The 15136-nt window shown below is 49.2% G+C and overlaps 1 protein-coding gene across 2 annotated transcripts in view; it reads right to left on the bottom strand.

The window, feature by feature from the left end:
• Positions 1–3456: 3456 nt before the first annotated feature.
• Positions 3457–15136, bottom strand: part of EPS8L2 (EPS8 like 2) — a 48840-nt gene continuing 37160 nt past the window's right edge. Inside the window, exons 11-21 of one of the 2 annotated variants that reach the window (XM_058806368.1) lie at positions 14854–14942; positions 13345–13419; positions 12559–12707; positions 12288–12414; positions 11799–11914; positions 9829–9940; positions 8840–8947; positions 7844–7988; positions 6567–6750; positions 6031–6163; positions 3457–5691 (exon numbers count right to left, since the gene is read on the bottom strand). In XM_058806368.1, the coding sequence (XP_058662351.1) occupies positions 5620–5691; positions 6031–6163; positions 6567–6750; positions 7844–7988; positions 8840–8947; positions 9829–9940; positions 11799–11914; positions 12288–12414; positions 12559–12707; positions 13345–13419; positions 14854–14942 (1310 nt within the window). In that variant the 3' untranslated portion in view covers positions 3457–5619. The remainder of the gene's footprint in view (positions 5692–6030; positions 6164–6566; positions 6751–7843; positions 7989–8839; positions 8948–9828; positions 9941–11798; positions 11915–12287; positions 12415–12558; positions 12708–13344; positions 13420–14853; positions 14943–15136) is intronic. The other variant, XM_058806369.1, reaches the window with a different exon arrangement.

The raw sequence follows: 15136 nt of genomic DNA, 5'->3' as shown, positions 1-15136 counted from the left end.
TGCCGCAGCCTTAATATTCAAGCCTCTCCCGCCTCCCCACTGGCCACGCCTCTCGCCCCGCCCCGCCCGATTGGGGACGCCATCCTGCGTCGCCCCAGAGCATCACGGGAAATGTAGTTTTCATCTCACCAGCGCCAGCCGGCGGGGAAAAAAAAGTAATTTTAAAATTAATGCGGTCGCAGTTAGTCTCATCTGAAAGGCATACTCCAGTTCCTGCTCGCGTGTGTTCTCGCCCTTTCAATCTGCTAACCGCTGGCACTTGCTGATTCTCCACGTTATTTCTCTGTCTTAAATTAATCCCATCATTTTTTCTGAAGCACTCACTTCATGCAACTGTAGATGAGTTCTGCTTTGGTGTCACAAAAAACCCTCACTTTTTGGGTGAAAAATACATAGTTTGCCGCTCCCAGAAGTGTAGGTGTTAATGTGATTCTCAGCCTCATTAATTACCTTCTCTCCAACAGCATTCCAAGAAACAACTTATTTGTCTGTTAGGCTGCAGTAATACACAGGAGCCTGGAGTGACTGGAAGCGTCCAAGGCCAAGTTGGATGGGGCTTGGAGCAACCTGGGATAGTGGAAGGTGTCCCTGTTCATGGCAGAGGGTGGAATGGAATGGGCTTCAAGGTCCCTTCCCACCCGGAACATTCCAGGATTTTATGAATATGTCATCACTGCTTCCAGTGCCGGAGCACGACCGGGAAGTGAGACGAGATTTTTCCTGCTGTTGACAGGGCTGAGGGAAGAGCTCAGGAGAAACCACGGGGGCGGAGGCTGAGCGCCCGTAGAGGCCGCACGCCGACAGCCTGTCCTGCAGCACCCCCTCGTGTTCCTGCTGGGAACTGCAGTGAGCCGGGACTGCCTGTTGGCCTCTCTGAGAGCTGAGATCCTAAAATCCAACATCTGCAGAGTCTCAAGGCTACAGATGTCCTGTTCCCCTCTGCATGCAGGACCTGCAAACGCTGATGTATGAGGCAGCTGCAAAAAGAAATTGTCATGGACTTGGACAGGAATATCCTGCCAGGAACATAGATTAGCTGCCTGCTATTGTTGGAAATGTGCTCAATAACAGAGATATTTGTCATAAAGAAAATTGAATGAGCAGAAAGCAGGGTTTTTTCACATCTGCCCTTGACTCACAGACTCTGGAGGCCTTTGTGATGCTCATGATTAATAAAGTTATTGTATGCACAGAAGAAACGAACTGTGACGTAGTGTTGGTGGGACATTGTTTCTGCATGACACGGGCAAGAAACTCATGAGAGAACTAGGACTGGGGACGGCAGGAGGGGCGGGGCAGTGCCGGAGGGGCCCGGTCGATGCGAAAAATGCGTATTTTATGATTGCCTTTTGGCAAATATTAAAATTAATATTATATATGTTGTGTTAGAAAGTGATGCTGTATTCATTCTCTTAAGTAGTGTGTTAAATATAGTTTTAGGTTATAGCAAAATGTTAAAATAGAAACTATGCTATGTAGGATACTTTTTTCTAAAGAAAGGACTCGCACCGAGATAGCAGCCACAGGACACCTAAACCTTTCAGAGAAAGAGAATTTATTGCCCCATTATCAGGAGAAAGTAACTTCCCTCCTCGCTCAGCCAGAACGACGCCGTTAGAATTAAGAGGAAGAAAGTGACGATGACCAGACAGAATCCTGTATTTGAATGGAATTTATGCATCATGTATGAGGTGTATGAATATGCAACAGGCTATTGGTTTTAAGGATTAATCCTCTGTTAAAAGGGTGTCCTTTTTCAAGCTTATGCTGCCCAGAAAAAGGTACCCGGACGTCCGTATCTCTGTTTGTATTGTCTCATACTTGTCCTAATCCAAATTGTCCAAATTATTATAACTCTAATTGTATTACTATTTTTATAACCATTTTATTATTATTAAACTTTCAGAAATTTTAAAAACAAGTGATTGGCGTTTTTCACAGTCGAGCTGCGCGGGACTCTGATGTCAGTGTGTGTTTGTGCGGGTGTGACGGACAGCGACAATGGCGGCTCCCACGGGGGCGGAGCCGGCCGCAAATCGAATCGGCAACGTCCAGGAGGGCGGCCCGGGCCGGAGGTGGCGGAACCGCTCGGACCCGGCTGCTGCCAGCACACAAGATGGCGGGGCCCGGCAGAACTCACGTGATACCACACCTAAGATGGCGGACATCACGGGAAGTGACTTCTGCCAGCACACAAGATGGCGGACTTCGGGCGGAACTCACATCACCACACCTAAGATGGCGGCTTAGGTGTATCGCGCCCTTTCCAATGTGGCCACGTTTCGCGCACGCGCTTGGAGTAGGGAGAAAATGGCGCCAAGGATGGACCTCCTGCCCAGAAAGATGTCCCGGTGGGGACGGGGGTGTTGATCAGAGGCGCCGCGGGCGAGCGGGAGGCGGCGGCAGGCAGTGCCGGGGCAGCCTCTCTGCCGATCGCTGAGGCGAGAGGCCCCCTGAGCGGGCACGGCACGGGCCCGGCTCTGAGGGAGCCCCCGCCGAACCCGAACCCCGAACCCCGGCCCTGCCCCGGTGAGCGGCCGGAGCGGCTGCTGCATCAGGCCCCTGGGAGATCGTTCGTGGCCTCGGCCTGGGGAAGACATGAAACGAGAAAATGGTCGAGAAAATAACACAAACAGCCTCTTCTGGACATGGTGGTGTTGGTCAAAGGCTCTGTGTCACCACAAGTCTGTAGAGCCCCTCTGAGGCAGACACCGCCCGAGGCCCCTGCTCTGGGCAGAGATGGAGATTTACCCCTGGCTGTTGTTCTGGGTCAGTGACAGTTTGTCCTGGTAATTGGTGTTGTTGAATGTCATTGCTGCAATATTCCTTCACACAGGGTTCCCTGTGCCAGCACTTACAGCCCCTGTGCTCAGGAGTGATTAATTAAGGTGTTTTAGTCCTTGTTATTAATTCAAGTAAATAATTTCTGTAATTTTTAGCAACATACCTGGTCTGCTGCCCTTAATCCTGACAGGATTGTACAGAGGTTTGATCACACCTTTAAAGCAGTTTTTCTCCCCGCCCAGTTATACTGACTGAGACCACACACAGGTGATGCCCTCGAACTCTTGGGTTAATGTTAATTCTTGCCAAATTATGAGGGTAAATTCCAGTGGGTCTGTACCAAAAGATAGAAGCCCTGAAGTACACACAGCTGTGCTGCAGGACCTGGTGGCAATGCTGTGCCCCTGCCAGGACCTGTTCAGGTGTTCCAGTGGACCATCGGGTCCAACTGCTGCTTTTGTACAGCCTTGTCATAGTTTGCCCCTGTATTTGAAACTCAGCTATCCAGGCCATAACACCCTTCCTATTGAATGTCAATCCCCAAACCCAAAAGGAAATGTGTGGTTTCAGAGCTTTTGCTGAGTTTCTCAGACTGTCAGTGACAAACCATTATGAGAACCCAGTTAAAGAGACAGACATGGATTTATAACTTAACTATTTTAATAACTCTTGCACAGTGCATGGTTATATCATTGTCTCCTTCGCTCAGGTACATCAATGTACAGTTCTTTATAGCAGAGTCTGCAGGCAGTACAAACAGAACAGATGCACAGCTCAGTCGCATGGAAATTTGTAAAAGTGACCTCTGCAGTGAGGCCTGCTGAGATGTTTGTTTTGGGAAGTGCTCCTGTGGCTCCCAACTTTACAGAGCTGTCGTGTGCACTCCTGTTAAAATGCCAGATAACTGTAATTCCCTGTGCTTTGCTTTCCTCTACACCCCAGGACTAGAAGGTGGGGTGTTTCCTAGCTCAACATTTGGTTTTATTTTCATTTTAGAAACTTTCGCCTCCTGTGCTTGCCGTGCTGCTTCCCTTCACCCTCTTCCAGAGCCAGGGCTTCTCAGGAGGATTGTCCTCTTCATCCCTCCCTGACAAGGTGAGTGCCCTTCTCAGATCCCAGCAGGGCTGTGACCAAACCCAGGATCCCCCCCTGCCTGCACCCTGATTCTGCTGCTGCCAGCAGCGTCCTCTTTCAGATGAAGAAAACAGATTATCCATGGGAGACAGTCAGGAATAAAGCAAACCTGAGGTGCTCTGGTGCTCTCAGATCGAGACACGAGTTCCCCAACGCTGTGTTAAAGCTTTTCCCATTAAATGTGCAAGGACAGACACAAATCTGGGCAAAGACTGAGCAGTGCTGAGAGAGAAAAGCCAACTGTCCCTGGGCTGTGGGCAGCTCTGGAGCTGTGTTTGCTTCACTGCTTTGCAATCAGCTTGGTCTGTCAGGTAAACAGAGACAGAAATGCAGTGTGCCAAACTTGCTGTGGACAGGAACTACGCTGCTTGCTTGAGTTTTGAAATTGTGAGTAAATTTTGGAAGCATAATCACTAATTCTGCCTCCAGGGAGAGAGATTTTCCTCACCCCCTATTTACAGATTGTTATATAGAAATGCATGTAACTTTATGAAGGAAAACAGGAAGTCAAGAGCAACACCCTGTGCTAAATTAGATTTTTTTTCCTTGTGCCCACGTATTTGGAGTTAAACCTGCCTCGCCCAGTGTGCTTTGGGGTTTCAGCTATTTGGGAATAACTTCAGCTGACTTTCTACAGTGAAAAGCTGAAGGTGGGGACGAGTGACCAACACCCTGGGAAGGGCTGTGGGTGTGCCTGGGACAGGAGCAAATGGTCAGGGCTTATCTTCTCCTGGTTTGAGGCCGGGTTTGGCAGCCCCACAGCATTCCAGGGCAGGATCAGTGGCCCAGGGAAGGGCTGCACAGCTTCCCTGAGCCCAGGCCTGTGCATCAGCAGCAGTGGGCAGGTGGAGCTCACCCATGTCCACGTTCAGATCCCTTTGTTTGTCACTCCTGCTCCTTTCTAGGCACTGACAGCTCATTTCAGCTGCTCAGAGGCAGCACCAACTGGTCTGTGGATTTAGGGAAGCAGCCAGTTTGGGAATGTGTGTTGCCATTCCAGCCTTGTCCAGTGAGGGGGCACAGGGGACGGGAGGGGGACAGGGAGTTGTCACCGGGCTGTGCTCAAGGGCTGCAGGGGACACCTGCACTGAGGAGGGAATGGAAGTGGGGCTGCCTTAGGCTGCCCACCCCTGGCAGTGTCCAAGGCCAGGCTGGACAGGATTTGAACAACTTGGGCTTGGGAAAGGCGTCCCTGCCCGTGATGGGGGGGAACAGGATGAGCTTTAATGTCCTTTCCTTGAAGCCAAAGCAGTGCAGGGTTGTTCCTGCAGCCTCATTGCCGGGGTGCAGGCTCCAGGCCCTGAGCTGGCCCCTCCTGAGCTGTGTGCCAGCCCTGCTCTGCCAGCCAGGGCTGGGAGCAGGGACAGGCCTTGGGGAAAAGCTCTGGGGTCTCTGTTTGAATCCAGCCCTTGTCGTCCATCCAGCCCCGTGGGAATCCTGCTCTGATCGCATGCACGGAAAATCTCAGTATAAAATACATAGTTATAAAAAAAATACTTCATGCAAAATTAAAACACCTTTCCCAGTGGGATGTGGTCTTATTGCCAACCCTTCCCAAGAGTGTTGGAGGAATTGTCACTCTGATGGCAGCTGGAGCCCAAGGGGAGCTCTGCTGCCTCCGGCCTGGGCCGGCAATCATTACTTTCATTCCCTTTTTTCTGCACTACTGAGGGCTAAGAGCTGAAATAAAGCAGAGAGACTTTAATTAGCAGAATCAATCCTTTCCTGGCGGCGCTTCATGATCTCTTGGAGCTCTGACTCCCCTCTGCTTTTCTGGAATGGAAACAAAACAGGAAGTTTGGATCTGAACTTCAAGCTGTAGTTAAATTACAGTATTTAATAAATGCTGTGGGAGGAGAGCTAGTTTCAAAGGGATTGGTGATATCAGTAAAAAGCAGATTAATTAGTGCAAATAGGGGGATCCTATGGATTTGGGGCCTTTTAGCTTAAAAGACACTTCAGAAATTTTTATGTGTGTTTTATTGCTTGTGTAGGTTTGGTTGCATTCTTTTTTTCCCCAATTGTGTTTCTTAAAATGTGTGTTTAATGAGCTATGTGACACTGCTGGTACAGCCCCCCATTCCAGCAGGAATTACCCAGAAAAACACTCACCTCCAGCTGGTTTTTCTCCACCGTGATCTTGCTGTACACTCTGTTCCCCTCATCACCACACACCTTCTTCAGCTCCTCTCTGTTGAGGGAGAAGAGCTGAGCTCCGGTGAGGATGCCCAGGTGTTCCACGGTCCTGGGAAGACACAAAGTGGGAGATGATGGTTGAGCTGCAGTGGCCTCGTGCCAGAGGTGAGGAGTGGGAGATGGGAGGCTGGGAGCTGCACTGGTTTCGTGTCACAGGGCCTGGGGCTGTGCCAGGCTGGCAGCTGTGATTCCAGTGGCATCTCAGGCCGTGGGTTTAGTTCGTGGATTGTTTTTCTCCAAGAAAAGGTTTATAAGATAGAAAGGGAGTGAGTTTGGGCTCTGAACATGCTGGTTATAGAGCCTGGGTTTAATAGGATTGAAATCTAATTTACAGCACAGGCTCTGTAGGTAAATCCCAGTGATTTGTCCCAGGTGAGATGGTGCCAGTGGCCTCCCCAGCTCCTTCTCCAGGGAAGGACGAGCGTTTCATGTGGCAACAGAGCAAATCTTACTCTTTGCTGAATGACTTGGCCTCCAGCCAGGCTTTGACTTCTTCAGTGCTGGATTCAAAGGTGAGGGGCACAAAAACTTGCTGAGGCTTTTCCACTTTGAAATTCCTGTGGGGAGGCTGAATTTTATTGTTTGTGATCTTCTTTAGCAGCTCGTCATTCAGCTCATCCATTTGGTGAATAAGTTCTGCAGAAACAGGTAGGGAATGAAATCAAATCTTCACTCAAAAATCCCATTAAATGTGTTGGTGGGGAAATTATTAGGAAAATGGGGGTGTGGCTCAGCAATTTTATTTAAATTCCGCCCAGAAAAGTGGTTCTCATTTTCCTGAGCCCCTGTGTTGCCATTTATTTTCCTCCCATCACCCCTTGGCTGTTGCCTGGTGTGGAAGGAGAGATGTGTGAGGATCTACAATTGGAGGGTTGGGATTGAGACCTTTTCTCCTCTCTGCTACTTCAAATCACTAAGTCAGTGATTTGCTGATCCCAGAGCCCCAGGTTTTGCTCCACAGCAGAACAGAAGCAGCAGGAAGCACAAACTGGGAGTTGAGCACAAACTCATGATGAGATGAGCTTGAAGGTCCCTGTGACTCTGGGAAAACTCCAGTGACACTTCATCCAGTGTCACTTTCCCCATGAAACTCCTGAGGACTGTGGAGAATAACTGGGTGTTATGAACAGATTGGTGTCCTTGTATTTAGGGGCTTTCCATCGTTCCAAAAGGGCTCCTCCTTCCAAGAGTGGACAGGGTGGGATAAGGGCTGAGGAGAGTGGAGCCCCTGGTTTCTTTCCTGCTCTGTGACCCTCACAACATGAGCAGGGTGAAGGAGGGACATGGATCTCCTGTTTGGCTGGGACTTCTGTGGAACCACATAAAGGAACCAGCCAGGCAGGCACTGCATGTGTGGCAGGATATGAGCAAAAGGAAAGGAGAGAAAGGGACTGACCTGAGCTCTTCCTTAGACACATTTAAATGCTTTGGAAGAGAAAGGAAACTCTCTCCTTGGGAGGAGGAGGAGGAAGGTCAAGCTGGAGGAAGGAGGAATGGGGTGATCACTTATTGCCCTGCTTGTCCCGGGCTGCCCAAGAGCCTGGGAGGTGTCACAAGCTCCAGGGCTGCTCTCTTGGCTCTTCTCCTACCTGCAATGGCCTCCAGACCTGGTGCTGTTCTATATCTGATCACTGAAGGGTGCAGAGGAGCCCTTTGGGTAGGTCTGGTCCCCAGAGCACCCAAACCCAGGGGACCCCAGCGTGGGACACAGGGTGAGACACACACGTACGTTCTTTGGCGTCCTGTGTAGAGTTGCGTGACAACATCTCACTGCCCCACTTATCCCCGGCGTAGCTGGCAGGCAGCTTGTGAGTTGGACTGGATGGGCCATAGCCCCTGGGGCTCAGGTCTCCTTTGTACCTCTGGTTAGACTGCTTAGAAAGGGATGGACAAAAAAAAAAAAAAAAGTAAGACTTTTTTTCTGCCTTTTTTCATTTTCATTTAAGAGACAAACTGTGATGTTGTCCTTGTGCTGATGTGGGGCTGGTGAGACCTCAGGTGGAACTGCATGGAAGAAGTTAATTTCTGGGAATGAAGAACCCCAAGCAAAGTCTGAAGTTTGCATGAGGGAATTCTAAACATGCCAAACATGTTCAATCCCACTGGAAGGTGAAGCCTCACTGCTCCATAGCTGGGATGTGAAGCATGACCACTGCCAAGGGCCTGGAGCAGACTGGAAAGTTTTTTGACATTTTGATTAAACTAGCAAGGATTTATCCAGAAGCTTGCTGGGCCCCCTTTGGCTTTGTCCAAACTCTGCAACACCAAAATTGGGAAGCAATTCCCTGCTTCCCTAGGGTGTTCAGAACACTCCAGATCGACATTTCTGTAGTGCAAGTTGCAGTATTCACTTAATTCTCACTTAAATGGCATTTCCATCTGCCTCCACTGGAGTGATGTGTTCCTGCTGCTGAACTGAACTGGGTGAGGGAAGTGTCCATCTTTAATTTAATCCCCAGCAAAAAGTTTGACATGAAAAACTTGGAAGACAGGAGGCAGCTGCACAAATGGGAAGGATAGGCCTTGTTTGGGAAGGTGGTCATGGCAAAATGGGAGTTTTATCATAGGAGATTCAGGAATGTCCTGACTTTGTCTACTTCTGAGGGTTCATCCTGACTTGTGAATAGTATCCTAAGAAATCCAGGGAGATCTAATGACAAGATTATTCCCAGAGGCAGATTGTGCCCTGCAGCTGGTACCAGGCAGGTACCACCTGACTACAGACCTGTTCAAGCTCTTCCAGTGTCACCACGTCCAGGATATTGTATGGAACATAACCGGCCTGGCCACTCCGGTTGAGCAACTTCCACCATTGCTTATTATCTTCCAACACCTGAGAGAGGGACAGAAATAAATCTGTTAGTGGGAACATGGGATTTCAGGTATAGAGAACGAGGATACAGTGGGGATGGACCACCCAGAAGGTGAAGTTGTCAGAAGGACATCACTGAGGCCAGGAGCTCTGATTAGATCTGCTGCTCTCAGATGTAATCCAGGATTGAAACTTTTCCTGGAAGGCATCAGAATTTATCATAAGGATGAAGAGGAGAGCACCTCTGGGTGCTGAAGAACTCATAGTTGCTATGTAATGTCCCTGTTTCTCCAGATCTTTTTTTTTCCAATGACTTTCTGGTGTATTTTTGTGTTAAAATAAATAAATACATTTTTTTAAATTGACATTTTGCACAGAAACCTTTTCCCCAGGTCACAGATCAGTGTTAGCCCAAGTAATGTCCCACATTCTCCAGCTGCAGGAAGAGAAAGGTTATGAAAAAGGTATTTTTCAGAGAAAACAATTCCTCATGGAGGGGGAAGTGGTAATAAGAAGCACAGACCCAGCAGCGGATGAGCAGGGCAGGACAGGGAGTTGGTGTTGTCCTCCCTCCTCACCGTGGTTGGGATGAGACCAATGTGTCTGAGCTGAGGAAGGGACACAGCCCAGCACAGGCAGCCTGTGCCAGCCTGGATTGGAGCACAGCTCTGTGTCACTGTCACACACCACCAGGGACAAGGAGTTGGTGCTGGCTGCCATCCTGAGCCCTGTGTCACTGTCACACACCACCAGGGACAAGGAGTTGGTGCTGGCTGCCATCCTGAGCTCTGTGTCACTGTCACACACCACCAGGGACAAGGAGTTGGTGCTGGCTGCCATCCTGAGCTCTCTGCTGCCCTGCAAGGGGAGGGGACACACCTTTCCCAGGAGTGCTCACGTACCTCCAGGATTTCATCCTTCAGCACCGACAGCTCGTTGGCGTTTCGTGCAGTGAAATCGTAGCGGATTTTGGCAAATCTCCTGGGCACAGCCACTCCCTGGGCCTCAAAATTCCTGCAGGAGAGAAAAACTGGAGTTTTAGTGGAGGCCCATCCAATTACAAGGCCAAGAAAATTAAAATTGGAGAAGAGAAATGATCCTTTCCCTGTTCTACACTGCATCTCTACCACCTGATGTTCCTACCAGGACCAGTGATAGGGTAAATGAGAAAAAATGTATTATTTTGCTGATATAATTGGGTTTAAGGTCTTTTGCTGTGGATTTAAATTCTTGTAGTAAAGCTTATAAATCTTTTAGGGTAGAACAGAAAACCATGGAAAAACTGGCTTGAGGTTTTTTTTTTTTTTTCCCAGACTAGAGCTGGTGACAGAAAAATGGATGGTCAGCTGAAACCTTGACTCAAATCCCTGCAAAGTGATGTGTCAAGTCACGACAGAGGATACATGTGGAAGTCTGGAAGAGTTTGGTGACACTTAAGAGATGTGACAGTTTTCAAGGTGTGAGCTCATGTAAACAAGGAAGCAGATGGAGCCTCTAAACTCTGAACTAAAAGTACTTTGATGAAGGTTTTGTACCAAGGAGTAACTGGTGATGGAAAATGAGCATTGAAGTTGTTGAAAAGTGGAAGAGCCATCTTTCCCTTGGGAAAAAACCTGAGGCAAAAGAGTGGCCTGGTTGGTTCTGGGTTTGGAAGTGAACTTTCTGAGACTTCTGATGAAAGGGTTTTTCTCCATTTTCTAGAATTCTGTCTCATTAAGAAGAGTTGTCTGAACCTGGCACCCTGTCAGTTCCCTGGGGGAGAGGTGGGAAAGACTGGAATATATTCTTTTATTCAGCCTCTAATCAGTGGGTTTGCCTTTGGTTGTGTCTAAAGCCAAGAGGGAGCTGCTGTCTCCAGTGAAACAAAGCTCCTTCCTCAGCTGGAATGTTTTCCAGCAGCGCTGGGAGCTTGGGCTACTCTTCCCTGTGTTTCCAACAGGGCAAGGTTTGTGTGTGCCCTTCCCTTAGGGCACATTCCCCCTGTAGGCAGCTTCTGTCTGTGCAGCCTGTGGTGGCTCTGGGATGAGTGGAGAGATCCTCAAGGGTGTCCAGAGGAGGCCAGGAAGGGCCAGGAAGTGCTCCAAGGTATGGAGCATTACACAGACAGGCTAGGAGAGCTGGGAATGTTCAACTTGGAGAAGAGAAAGTGCCAGGGAGCCCTTAGAGCCCTTTCCAGTGCCTAACAAGGCTCCAGGAGAGCTGGAGAGGGACTTTGAGGAAGAGGCTGGAGTGACAGGACAAGGGGGAATGGCTTCTCACTGCCAGAGGGTGGGTTTAGATGTGTATTGGGAAGAAATTCTTCCCTGTGAGGGTGGGGAGGCCCTGGCACAGATTGCCCCGAAAACATGGCTGCCCCATCCTAGGAAGTGTTCAAGGCCAGGTTGGACAGAGCTTGGAGCAACCTGGGATAGTGGAAGGTGTCCCTGGCCCTGGCAGGGGGTTGGAACTGTGTAATCTTTAAGGTCCCATCCCACCCAATCCATTCTGTAATTCCATGATTCCAATGTCTGTACATATGTGGAGAGCCAAAGCACAGTGCAGCATCTTTGGCACATGATCCTGAAGGTCACTGGTGGGCTGATGTTGGAAAACAAAACGTATGGATGGACTGATGAAGTCAGCCAATATTTTTGTCTCCTGTGGTGGAAAAACACCTGGGATTCCTTTCCTTGCAGAGCTGCAGGGGGTTAAACAGCAGACAGTGCTCACAGGAATAATCCCTCAGCTGATCTTTATCTTCTCTTGGAGGTTATTAATAGTGGTAGGGAGTCGTCTCCAGGATGCCCAAACTTCCCATATCACCATATGTGTCTGTGTGTGTTCATGAGGTTCCAAGGTAGGAGCTGAAGCTCCAGGGGTGCAGATCCATTACCTGTTTCCATGTGGAGTGACATTCTGTTTGAAGGCATCCCCAGGCTGTGTCTGCTCAGCTGTCTGGCCACGCTTGAGTGAGGAGTTCCGGTAAGGATATCCATTGGCTGAGGAGAGCTGGAAAGGCAGACACGGAGTCAGTGTTACCAGGAAAGGGGAAAGCTGAACAGAGAAAAGGAAAGGGATAGTGGGAGATGAGTCATGGCCTGGCAGCTTTTGGTCAAGATGTTCTTCAGGGAAGCCTGTGTCCCTGGAGCTCAGTGACATTGTAGGGTCCTGTTGCCTTGAGTTAGGAGAGGCTGATGATTGCTGCCCTTTTCCAGTCTCACAATTTGCTTTCCATATTTAATATTCTGGTTGTTGGAGCGACAAGATCCAACTGAGTTTTGATCCAACTACTTGTTGTACACCACCACACCCCCCTCAGCTCCTTTCTCTGGAAGAGGGGTAGGGAGAGGGAAGAGAGGATCCCAAGGGACACAGAACTAACCTCCTCTTGCAAGTGCCCGATGTCTATTTCCCAGGGAGCTCCACGGAAGATTTCTGTGGGTGGTTCCCAGCCATTGCGGAACTTGGGGATGTAGGTGGGGATGTTCGCGTCTCGGGGCCACTCAGCTCTAGGACACAAAGTGGGAATATCAGGTGACATTCACAGGAATGTGTCTTTGGGAGCATCCTCCCAAAGGAGAAGCAGGAGCATGAGGGCATCCAAGCATCCCCTCTGCCTGGGAAGCCTGGGGAGATGGCAGCTCTGTCCTCACCTGGATCTGGTCCATGTCTCCCCCAGGGAATCCCAGAGGTTTATCTCTTTGGGTGTCAGGTGTCCTCTCAGGAAATCGGTGGCATCTTTAGAAAGCAGTGGGCTGAGGACAGACCGGGCCAGCTCGGGGCCACTACAGCTATTGATGATCTGGGTCACACACAAACCAGACAATGATCAAAGTGTCAAACCAGGGACACACAGAGGAGCAGGAATCAAAGACAAAGCTGATCCTTAGATCAGCTCAGTCACCTCAAGAAACACCAACCTAATAAGTCTTTGAAGGAGACTGGATAGTTCAGGGGAACATGACATTTTTTTAGATTGGAGTCAAAGTAAGATCTGATCTATAAATGAGCTGTTGCTACAGACAAGTGAATTGTCACAAGCTGACACTGCAAAAAATGGAAAGTATCTTGCTATTCCTGTGTCCCTTCTGGCTCCTTTTCCAAGTTGAAATTTCTGCTTCCAAGCATTTTCAGTGCAATTGCCTGATGGTGAGACCAGACAGATACCCAGTGGGAACCCCAACTCACTGCCCCTTTTGTTCACAGTAAAGCTTTACTGATTGGATGGAAAGATTCATATTTGCTGGGGTTCCTGTATTTACTTTAAGCTGCAAACCAGATCAGCGGCCAGGAACAACCAGCATCGCTTCTGGAAGTTCCTGAGAAAGCTGTGGACAGGTGTGAGCAGTTTTCTAACCCTTCTGCACAATGTGTCTCCTTATAAGTGTGAAGTAGAAATGAAAAGGGAGTTCCCAGTGAGACCTGGGAATAAGATTTACCAGTTCCAGTGGCCCAAATAGGAAATGCACCAGCTCCGAAGCGCTGGGGTTCTGGATGTGCTTCCTCAGTTTGGCCTGGAAAGAGAAACACAGTTTAACCCTAACCTGAGTGTGCCTTCTCTTTTCTGTTACATGGGGGGAGTGTTGCTGGCTGATGAGAAGAGTAAGGGATGGAGGAGTAGGAATCATTTATTTTAATTTTGTGTCCATTTCTAATTCCTGATGAATTCCTGGATATGCGGAGTACCCTCTCTGTTAAATCAGTGCCTTGGAAGGTAATTTGAGCACACACACAAAACCTTGGCTTATTTTGAAAGTCCTAGGGAGGAAAGGCCAGGGTTATGGTTGCTTTTGCCTCTTGCAGGGTTGAGAATCCCACTAGTTCCATGAATGAAAACAGGATAGGTGTTTTGAGGGTCCCTTTGCAATTGCTGACAAAGGGAAGTCTCCACCAAGGTCTTGCCTGTGGAGACACCAAGGCAGCACTTGGAGCTGCCCTGGCCACTGAAAGGCTCCAAATCCAGTTGTGCTTGAGGTGAACTGTGGCAGAATGGAGGAGCAAACACTTGGGATTAATTTACTGTAAGAATTGGGTTGTAAGCAGAGCTGTGGTGAGAAATCTCTCCAGTTTGTGCTTCCATTTAAGATCCTTCTCCTGTCCTGGGCTGCTGGCACTGCTGCCATGAGAGACAGGCTCCCTGCTCCTACTGAAATGCAAAGCATTTGAAATGCTGGAGATTAGCATTAATGTGGAGTGGGAAGTGAGAAACAACTGCTGGCAGCAGGGTGACCCAGTGAATGGGCACTTCCCAGGGACTTAGCAGCTATGTGGTGAGGAATGTGGCATGGATCCACCATGGAGTCCCAGCTCTGCTCAATGCTCAACCCTGGGCTCTTGCCAGGAGATAAGCTGTTCCTTCTGATCCTGTGCAGGCACAAATTATCCATATTTGCTTTTCAAAGAAAAGGCTGGAGCTTGGTGTCCTGCAAACCCCATCTCTGGGGTTTCCTTATTAATGACTGCCCAGGAAGGAGCTTGGATGATGTGTTTGCTGGACAAGTTTGGTCACAACTGACAGAATTCCTGCTGCCTTATTAGCCTCCCAGAGCTGGTAGCACTGGGAACGTCTTTATGCTCTTTCTTTTCATCCCTTCACAATACAGAGGGTCTGGCAGAGGAGAGAGGGGTCAGGAATATCAGGGCAATGGGGGACTTCAGTTACTGTCAAGCAGAGACTCCCCAGGCCTGGATCTGAAAAGATCTGGGTGCTGCAACCCTCTGGCTGCTCTGTCCCATCCTGGACTTGTGCTTCTAGTTTTGGTTTAACAGCTTGTCCCAGAAAACCTGCACAAGCCTGACATAATGTTTGTCCTGAGTTCAAAAGAACCTGGAATTCACACTGTTGTCCCTTGTGTTTTCCATTCAAGTTTCACTTTAAACACTCACTGCTGGGATACACAGGGAAAAGCCCTGTCCCTGCATGGGATGGAAACTCCTCTGTGTCTTACCAAGAGGTTAAAAGCCAGTTTGGTTTTCTGGAAGCAGTCGATGAACTCAGCCTCGCTCGGGGGTCTTGCTCGGAGAGTCAGCATTCCCTCTGCCAGGAGAAGGGGCAGAGAAGGACACGTTAGTGAGAGCATCCCCTCTGGGAAGCTTCCATCTGCCTGCCATGCAAAAGGCACAGCAGAAATGGGTGTTGAGACCAGAACTACTGAAAATCAGGGGTTCAGGGAAAGGCAAACTCCCTCTGTGTACCAGAGGCTGTGTGCTCTGCCAGAGAGAGCAGCACCT

Source organism: Ammospiza caudacuta, chromosome 6 (genome assembly GCF_027887145.1).
Source record: "Ammospiza caudacuta isolate bAmmCau1 chromosome 6, bAmmCau1.pri, whole genome shotgun sequence".
NCBI lineage: Eukaryota > Metazoa > Chordata > Aves > Passeriformes > Passerellidae > Ammospiza > Ammospiza caudacuta.
The sequence above is the reverse complement of the archived record's forward strand: the minus strand, read 5'-3'. Positions and strand labels throughout refer to the sequence as shown.